This window comes from Mastomys coucha, unplaced genomic scaffold, assembly GCF_008632895.1.
Source record: "Mastomys coucha isolate ucsf_1 unplaced genomic scaffold, UCSF_Mcou_1 pScaffold15, whole genome shotgun sequence".
Classification (NCBI taxonomy): Eukaryota; Metazoa; Chordata; class Mammalia; order Rodentia; family Muridae; genus Mastomys; species Mastomys coucha.
In genome coordinates, this window is record NW_022196897.1 from 141,217,597 (window position 1) to 141,226,700 (window position 9,104).

General features: G+C 42.1%; 1 protein-coding gene across 3 annotated transcripts in view; it reads right to left on the reverse strand.

The window, feature by feature from the left end:
* Positions 1-9,104, reverse strand: part of Pigu (phosphatidylinositol glycan anchor biosynthesis class U) — an 80,810-nt gene that overhangs the window by 62,569 nt on the left and 9,137 nt on the right. For all 3 annotated transcript variants that reach the window (XM_031372402.1, XM_031372403.1, XM_031372404.1), the window contains exon 2: positions 5,884-5,948. In XM_031372402.1, the coding sequence (XP_031228262.1) occupies positions 5,884-5,948 (65 nt within the window). The remainder of the gene's footprint in view (positions 1-5,883; positions 5,949-9,104) is intronic.

The window sequence follows — 9,104 nt, forward strand, 5'->3', positions numbered from 1 at the left end:
GTGTGTGTGTGTGTGTGTGTGTGTGTGTGTGTGTCTGTCTGTCTGTCTGTCTGTCTGTCTGTCTTTTTATCTGTGTGTCTGTACTTGCATGCTGGTGTCAGAGAAGGCCAGGTGAGGGTATCAGATCCCCTGTAGCTGAGTTTACAGGCAATTGTGTGCTGCTTGACAGGAACGCTAATAATATTCACACTTGGGGCCCCTGTAAGAACAGCCAGTGCTCTTAACCACTAAGCTACCTCTCCAGCCCCTGAGTCTCATTTTGTGAACTTTGCTCTTGAGTTCTGATTATATTGGTATTTTCCAAGGCCTTTAAACAGTTTGGTATTTACTCTTCTTTCTTCTTGTCCTTGACAACTTAGCTGGCCCACTACTATAAGTTGGCTCACCAGTCCATCAGAATCAGAAAGGAAATGCACGGTTAGGTTTTAGTGTGGAGGCTCAGAAGTATATATTCCTACCACCTTCTAACTACATGCAAAAATGTGCTTTGTTACACTATAGAACAAGCTAAGGATGTAGTGGAAAGGTAGAACACATACCTACCATGCACAAAGCCCTAAGAAGAAAATTTATTACCAACCCTATGCTGCACTACAGATACACCTAAGTCAGGAAGAGTGACTCACATCTATAACCACAGCATTTGAGAAGCTGAGACCAGCCCAGGCTACATAGGGAGTTCTAGGAGAGCCTGAGCTATGTAAAAGGCCCTATTCCAAGAAAGGGGGAGATGAACTACAACATTGTAATGATCACTGACAGACATCTTGGTAAGATGTTTCCTAGCTAGGTGCAAGATACCTAACATGCAAGTGGCTCACAAACATGCATGCAGACAAAAACACTCATACACACAAAATTTAAAACAAATAAATGATTAAAAAATCTATTTCACAGGGCTCTAGGGAAGACTAAAGGCAGTTATGTGTACAAAGAAATTACTACAATGCCTAGCAGAAGCTAAAAGTCTCAGCATGTTGGCTACCTGTGATCAATTTCTTACATCTTTTTAAAAACAGGTATCAATTGTCTCTTTCAAAGTTCCAAAAGGACTAATGGATTCTATTATTAACATATCATTGTTAGTGTGTGTGTGTGTATATGCGTGTGCACGCATATGAACTTATATTTATATTTCAAATAGCTTAGCCTGCTTTTGAAATTTCTTGATGCTTCAGACAGTTTAGAAAGGCCCCAAATGAGAAAAACATTGTAGCATTTCTCAAAAAGCTTAACAGCAAAATGGCTGGCTTCCACAGTTAGCTAGCACCTATGTGGCAGTTTAATTACACATCAAGCTGGAATAAAGAACCACATATTGAATGTAATCTGCCTTTATGTTGTATATCAATTTGAGTGACCATGAATTTTCCCCTAAGTCCTACTTTATTCACATTCTATATATATACAACAAACTAAGATTTTTGCTTTCATTAATTTCAAAGATACTTTCTAATTTCCCTTCTGATTTCTTCTTTGGTTCATGGGTTATTTCCAAAGATTTGGGGGATTTTCCATATATCTTCCTGATGTTAATTCTTTAATTCTTCTTTGGTCAGTAAAAATTAATCTCTAAGTGACTAATACATTGAACCTTCTTTTTTTTTGGGTGGGGGGAGTATTTCGAGATAGGGTTTCTCTGTATAGCCCTGGCTGTCCTGGAACTCACTCTGTAGACCAGGCTGGCCTTGAACTCAGAAATCCGCCTGCCTCTGCCTCCCAAGTACTGGGATCAAAGGTGTGCGTCACCACTGCTCAGCTACATTGAACCTTCTTTTATGGATAGAACATAGTCTCTGGTGCAAATGTTCTACACACACTTAAAATGCACTTAGATGTTACTGAATGGGGCATTCTAGATCAATGTGGCTGACAGCATTATTCAGAATTTGTATATTCTTGAGGCTGGAGACATGGCTAGGTGGTTTCTAGCACTAGCTCTTGCAGAGAACCTAAGCTCAACTCAAAGCACCTATATGGTGGTTCATAACAATCCATAACTCCAAGAGGGCCAATGCCATCTTCTGACATCTGAGGACACCAGGCACACAAATGATGCACATACATATATGCAGGCAAATACTTATACATAGAAATTAAGAATAGACACATCTTTTTTTTAAACCCACTTTCAATATTCTTGCTAATTTCCCATTTGTTTTATCAATTGTTAACAGGAATACTGAAATCTCCAACTCTAATTAGAGACTAGCCTTCTTTATATGAGTCTTTTTTCTTTTAAATGTGGGAGTGGGGAGGTACACACCACAGCACACATTTGGAGGTCACAGGAAAACTTTCAGTAATCAGCTGTCATCTTCCACCTGATTGAAGCAGGGGGTCTCTTTTTGTTTATATTGCTATACCATGTACTCCAGGTTAGCTAACACATTAGGTTCCAGGAGAGTCTCCTGTCTCTATGCCTTATTTAACTATCAAAGTGCTGGGATTAAAGATACATGTATTCTGGGGCTGGTGAGATGGCTCAGCAGGTAAGAGCACTGACTGCTCTTCCGAAGGTCCTGAGTTTGGATCCCAGCAACCACATGGTGGCTCACAGCCACCCAAAATGAGATCTGATGCCCTCTGCTGGTCAGAAATCAGCTACAGTGTACTTATGTATAATAATAAATAAATCTTTGAAAAAAAAAAAAAAAGATACATGTATCCCATCTGGCTTTTTCTGTGGTTTCCAGAGACTGGAATCAAGTCCCCAGGCTTGCAGCACTGGCATCTGTACCCGCTGAGTGGTCTCCCCTGCTCGGTCTCTCAGTCTTCACCTACTACGGCTTGAAGCTGTAACCAGTACAGAGGGAGCTGCAACCACTCTTCCTGAGAAACCCATCCTGCCACTCTGATATGAACGTTGTCATTTCTGATAATTTTCTTTGCTCTGGAATCTGTTTGTTTATTTAAAAAATATAAGCATAAGCTGCTGGACTGGAGAGATGACTAAATCATGACTTCCAGATGGCTCGGGTTCAATTCCCATCACCAGCATTATAGCTCACAACTGTCTGTAAGTCCTGTTCCAAAAGATCCAATGCCCTCTTCTGGCCTCTGTGGCAGCTGTACATATGTGGGATATAAGACATACATGCAGGCAAGATACCCATAAACATAAAATAAATATATCTCGAAAATTCAAGTGCATATAAACCTAGTATGTGGGCAGCAGTGAGATGACCAGGAATTCAAAATCATCCCCAGCTATAAAGAGACCAGTCTGAGCTACATGAGATCCTGTCTCAAAAGAAAAGGGAAGTAAAGGGACCAGGGGGAAAGGAAAGACAGACAGAGTGACTGACAGGCAAGTATTATAAAGCCAGTGTCTGTGTCTTACTGTCTCTCTGAAACCTAGTAAGAACTGGCCTTTGGTACGTACAAGTGTCTCTAAAGGCAGGAGAGAGGAAACAGGGACTGGCATGAGAATGCAGACACTGAGGCAGGCACCAGGAGTCAGTGATGAAAAGGTGTACCAGTTTTGAGGAGAAAAAAAAAATAAGCATAAAGGTAATTTTGGCTTCTTTTTTTAGACAAGGTTTCAATATGTAGCCCTGGCTGACCTATAGCTCCCTGTGTAGAACAGAGATCTACTTGTTTCTGTCTCCTGAGTGCTTGCAGGAAAAGTATGAGCCACCACACCTGACAGATCAGAGGTGATTTTAAGAATGGGATATGAGCCAGCAGTGATGATAAACACCTTTAGTCTCAGCACCCAGGAGGCAGAGGTAGATGGACCTCTTGAGTTCTAGGCCAACTGAGTGAGTTCCAAGACACCCAAGACAGCACGGAAAAACCCTGCCTTGAAAAAAAAAAAAGAGTGGGCTATGAGCCATGGAAGGGATAAGATTCCTTGGGTGATAAAGTAGGAGCATTTAACTTAGTCTAAAGAGATGCTGGATGGTTTTCTGGAGAAGGTAAAAAATTCTAAGTTTGTGTCTCATTAACAGAGCCAAGCACACACACAAAAAAGAGAGAAGAATGGCTTTCTAGGAGACAACAGTATGAGCAAGATGATCAGACGATAGAAATATGGTACAGTAACACTGAAAGCTTATCATGCTTTAAAACACACCTGAGGCCCACTTCACACTGGTCGTTGGGGCTGGTAGGCTATTATGTGGATGTCAAACATATATATACCCAGTAACTGACGTGTGTGTTTAAGAAAAGGAAGGGAGGAAAGAAGAAAGGCAAGAAAAAAGGGATCAGAAAGAAACTCCGTGAGAGCTTTCAATGCTCAGGATTTTAAGCCTGAGGTTAGCGTCAAATACAGGTGCCAAGCAAAACAGTAATAAATTCAGATTCATATTTTAGAAAAATGTTCCCCTGCAGAGTAAAGAGTAAATGAGCAAGACTGAACCAGGAAAAACTTAACAAGAAAGGTGTGTGTGGCAGTAATCCAAGGGACGGGATGATTACTCAACAAAGAGCATTTTTATATTTTTGTTCTTTTGCCACATTGAGCAAGGTAAGAGTCTCATATAGCCCAGGCCTCAGCAGGCCTCATCATGGCAGTCCCCTGCCTTGGCCTCTGGAAAGCTGGAGTTATAGTGGGAGCCCATGCCTAGCTTGTTTTTACTAGTTTTAAGAACTAGTTTTGGGGGCTAGTGAGATGGCTCAGCAGTTAAGAGCACTGACTGCTCTTCTGAAGGTCCTGAGTTCAAATCCTAGCAACCACATGGTGGCTCACAACCACCTGTAATGAGATCTGACACCCTCTTCTGGTGTGTCTAAAGACAACTACAATATACTTACATATAATAATAAATAAATCTTTGGGCTAGAGTGAGCGGGGTCAGAGCAAGCAGAGGTCATGAGTTCAATTTCCAGCAATCACATGATGGCTCACAACCATCTGTTCAGCTACTGTGTGCTCATATACATAAAACAAATAAATACATCTTAAAAAAAAAAAAAGAACTAGTTTCATGAGGTCAGCTGGGCAGTAGTGGAGGCAGAGGCAGGCAGATCTCTGAGTTTGAGGCCAGCCTGGTCTACAGAAGGGAGTTCCAGGACAGCCAGGGCTACACAGAAAAACCCTGTTTCAAAATACGAAAACAAAAAACAAAAAAGAGAACTAATTTTACAGTCTCAACAACCTTCAGTGGGCTTTCTAAGAAATCAATGTCACAGGAAGCATTTAAAAAACCAGTTACATGGCTAGTGAGATGGCTCAGCGGGGAAGAGCACCGACTGCTCTTCGGAAGGTCATGAGTTCAAATCCCAGCAGCCACATGGTGGCTCACAACCACCCATAATGAGATCTGACGCCCTCTTCTGGTGCGTCTGAAGACAGCTACAGTGTACTTACATATAATAAATAAATCTTTAAAAAAAAAAAAACAGTTACATGCCACTCAGCATACAGCGATTCATGGACTGAGAGCTACTTAAAACTTTGTGATTAAAAAATAATAATTTCTATAGAAGCCTCCGTTTGGTCTCCAGAACCCACAGAAAGCTGGTGGCATCCGGAATCTCAGCACTTCTACCAGGACAGTTACCCAGAAGCTTCACTGCCAGCTAGGCTGGCCTATGGAGACCATACCTCAACAATGGAAGAGCACTAACTCCTGAGAGTTGTACACACACAAGCACATACACATGCATATACACACACACATACAAACACAAACAGGGACTCTGTCTGTCTGTCTGTCTTTGTCTGTCTCTCTGTCTCTGTCTCTGTCTGTCTCTCTCTCTCTCTCTCTCAAGTTTTTTAAATCCTAACCTGGATTATTTTCCCTGTCATTCTACAAAAGGGCTACTCCTATCTAAAAAAAGATCTTTTTAAATGTCCATACCAAACAGAGTTCAGGCTTTGGTATCCATGACTATAAACTACTCTCGATGCCAGAAAAGAAAGCACATACTTACTTCATGAAATACTGCTCCAGAATATGGAGACACTCCCAGATCCAACAGTGCAAGGCCTTCAACCACTGAAAGGGAAGAAAGACAGGTTCACTCAAACTTTAGAGACATCAGCAAATGGTCATAAATTGTTAGATATTCCTAGAACCAAGAAATGCCTGAATTTATCTAATCCCTTTACGTCGGGTCAAGCAAGTAGCTAAAGGTCTTGATTTGAAAAAAATTTTAAAACTGTATACACATATTAAATTCTCAAAGAATCTCTCTGTCTCTCTCTCTCATACACACACACACACACACACACACACACACACACACTTTTCAATAATGACCAATTCTTCCATACAAATTTTCCATCATGGGCAATGCTCATTATGAGAAAGTTTTATATAGAACTGTAAACTTCTGAGTTTGTAGAAATAGCATGGCAATTAAGAGTGCATACTAGCTAGGTAGGCAGTGGTGGCACTGGGAGGCAGAGGCAGGCAGATTTCTGAGTTCGAGGCCTGCCTGGTCTACAGAGTGAGTTCCAGGACAGCCAGGGCTACACAGAGAAACCCTGTCTCGAAAAACAAAAAACAAAAAAACAAAAACAAAAAAAAGAGTGCATGCTAGTCTTGCTCCTCAGTTCATTTTCCTGCACCCACACTGGCAGCTCACAACTTCCAGTAGGCCTCCTTCTGGTCTCTGCATTGACATGCACACATCTGCATGCAGATATACATACATACACATGAAATATACTTAAATAAATTCTTTTAAAAAAAATCATATACTTCTACCTTCTTGCAACCTCCGTCAACTCTGAAGCTTTCCTTTTATGTATATTCTGCCCTATTCGAAAGCACAATTAACAAAATCTGCAGCTGGCTTTTAAAAATGTTGTCCAGGCTAGTGAACTAGGCAGTCACTCTTACGACGCCTGCCTCAGCACCCCCACCCCCTACCAGAGTGTTGGCATTGTAGGAGTAAGCCATCAAGCCTAGCTAAGATGACACTTATGTTTGTTTACTTGCTTGTTGAGATCTTTAGCTGATCCGCTAAAGAGCTCAGTCTGGTCTCAAATTTCCTATTCAGCCAGAATCACCTTAAACTATTTAACTCTCCTGCCTCCACTTCCCAAGTACTAGGATTACAGGCATGCACCACCACCATGACCAGCTTAAAATACTTGTTTTGTTTTTGGTGGTGGTGGATTGGGAGGGTGGTTGAGGGGCTTTTGGTTTAGTTTGGTGCTGTGGACTGAACTTGGAGACTTATACAGGCTAAGCAAACACTCCACTGCTGAGCTATACCACCCAAACAAAATGATAATTTTTGGGTTTATACAAAGTTTCACTATGTAGCTCTAGCTGGCTCACAACTCTCTATATAGACCACACTGGCCTTGAACTCAACAGAGATTCATTTGTCTCTGCCTCCCCAATGCTGGGATAAAAGGCCAGGGCTGCCATGCCTCCCTCCAAATGAGAAATCTTAAGGTAGATTATCATAGGAAATAACTGATCAAGTCCCTGATAAAATAGTCAGTACAGCCCTCAGAGTAATAATATTTTTTTATTTTTTACGTATGAGTGTTTTGCTTGTGTGTACGTCTGTGCACCACATATGTGTCTGGTCCTGAGGAGGCCAGAAGAGGGCATTAGATCCTCTAGAACTGAGTTCTAGATGGTTGTGAGCCATGGAGTGGATGCCAGGAATAGAACGGAGTCCTCTGGAAGAGCAGCCAGTGCTCTTAACTGATGAGCCATTTCTCCAGCCCCTTTTAATAAAAACTTGAAAATAATCCCAACACTGATTAATGGATATTTAAATAAATAACATATGAATCTACTGATATACTAATATATACTGATATATTAAGCATGAAAACTATGTTGTAAATAAATAGGTGGAAAAAAAAAGAAATGTTCTCTGTGATAGCTGTATGTTTGGCCCAGGGAGTGGCACTATTAGGAGGTGTGGCCTTGTGGGAGTAGGTGTGTCACTGTAGGTGAGGGATTTAATACCCTCATCCTAGCTGCCTGGAAGTTAGCCTTCTGCTAGCTGCTCTGGGATAAGAAGTGGAATGCTCCAGTCTTATGTCTGCCTGGTGCTGCCATGCTCCAGCCTTGATGATTACAGACTGAACCTCTGAACCTGTAAGCCACCTCCAGTTAAATGTTGTCCTTATAAGAGTTGCCTTGGGGCCGGGCGGTGGTGGCACACGCCTTTAATCCCACCACTTGGGAGGCAGAGGCAGGCGGATTTCTGAGTTCAAAGTCAGCATGGTCTACAGAGTGAGTTCCAGGACAGCCAGGGCTACACAGAGAAACCCTGTCTGGAGGTGTGGGGGAAGTTGCCTTGGTCATGGTGTCTGTTCACAGCAGTAAAACCCTCTAATGACCCCCCTTATATGGACTGCTCAGTGGCAAGTGTAGGAAGGCCACACATGTGATGCAGCAGCAGGGCAACATGCAAAGCAAGCTGAGCTCAACACCAGGAAAAAAAAAAGGGTAAAAAATGAAGACTGGAACAGGAAGTCATCACTTGGCTGACCCACAGAATGGTTTTCAAAGGAAGCCATCAATTAGTGGATGCTGAAGTCAGTGGGCAAAAGTATGAAAAACAAAGTATTTGCAAGGAAAAAGTAATAATTTCATCTAGACTTTACAATGCCTGCTTTAATCAGGTGATCCATTAAAATCAACATGTTAACTGTATTAAGTTATCTCCTGATTCACCGTTGTGGTGATAAGAACATTTCTGTGGTCCTCATGCTTACCAATGTGGTACAATGAGGAAAACAAGCAATACCATGCCCTCCTCTGCCTAACCATCAGAAAACATCAGACAACCCAAACTGAAGGCAAAGTAACTGCCAGGAATCTTGAAAAATTAAAGAACATGCCCCAGATTGGTAGTTACTAAGGAGACATAACCACTAAATGCAAAACGAGGACATGGACTGAACATTAGGTCAGAAACTGGACAACCACAAGGAAGCAGTACAATTCTTTTTATTTTGTTTTGTTTTCTGTTTTTCAAGACAGGGTTTCTCTGTATAGCCCTGGCTGTCCTGGAACTCACTCTGTAGACCAGGCTGGCCTCAACCTCAGAGATGCACATATTTCTGCCTCCTGAGTGCTGGGACTAAAAACATGCTGCACCACCACCACCGCCGCCTCAGCCGCCACCACCGCCACCACCACCACCGCCACCGCCACCACCACCACCACCACCGG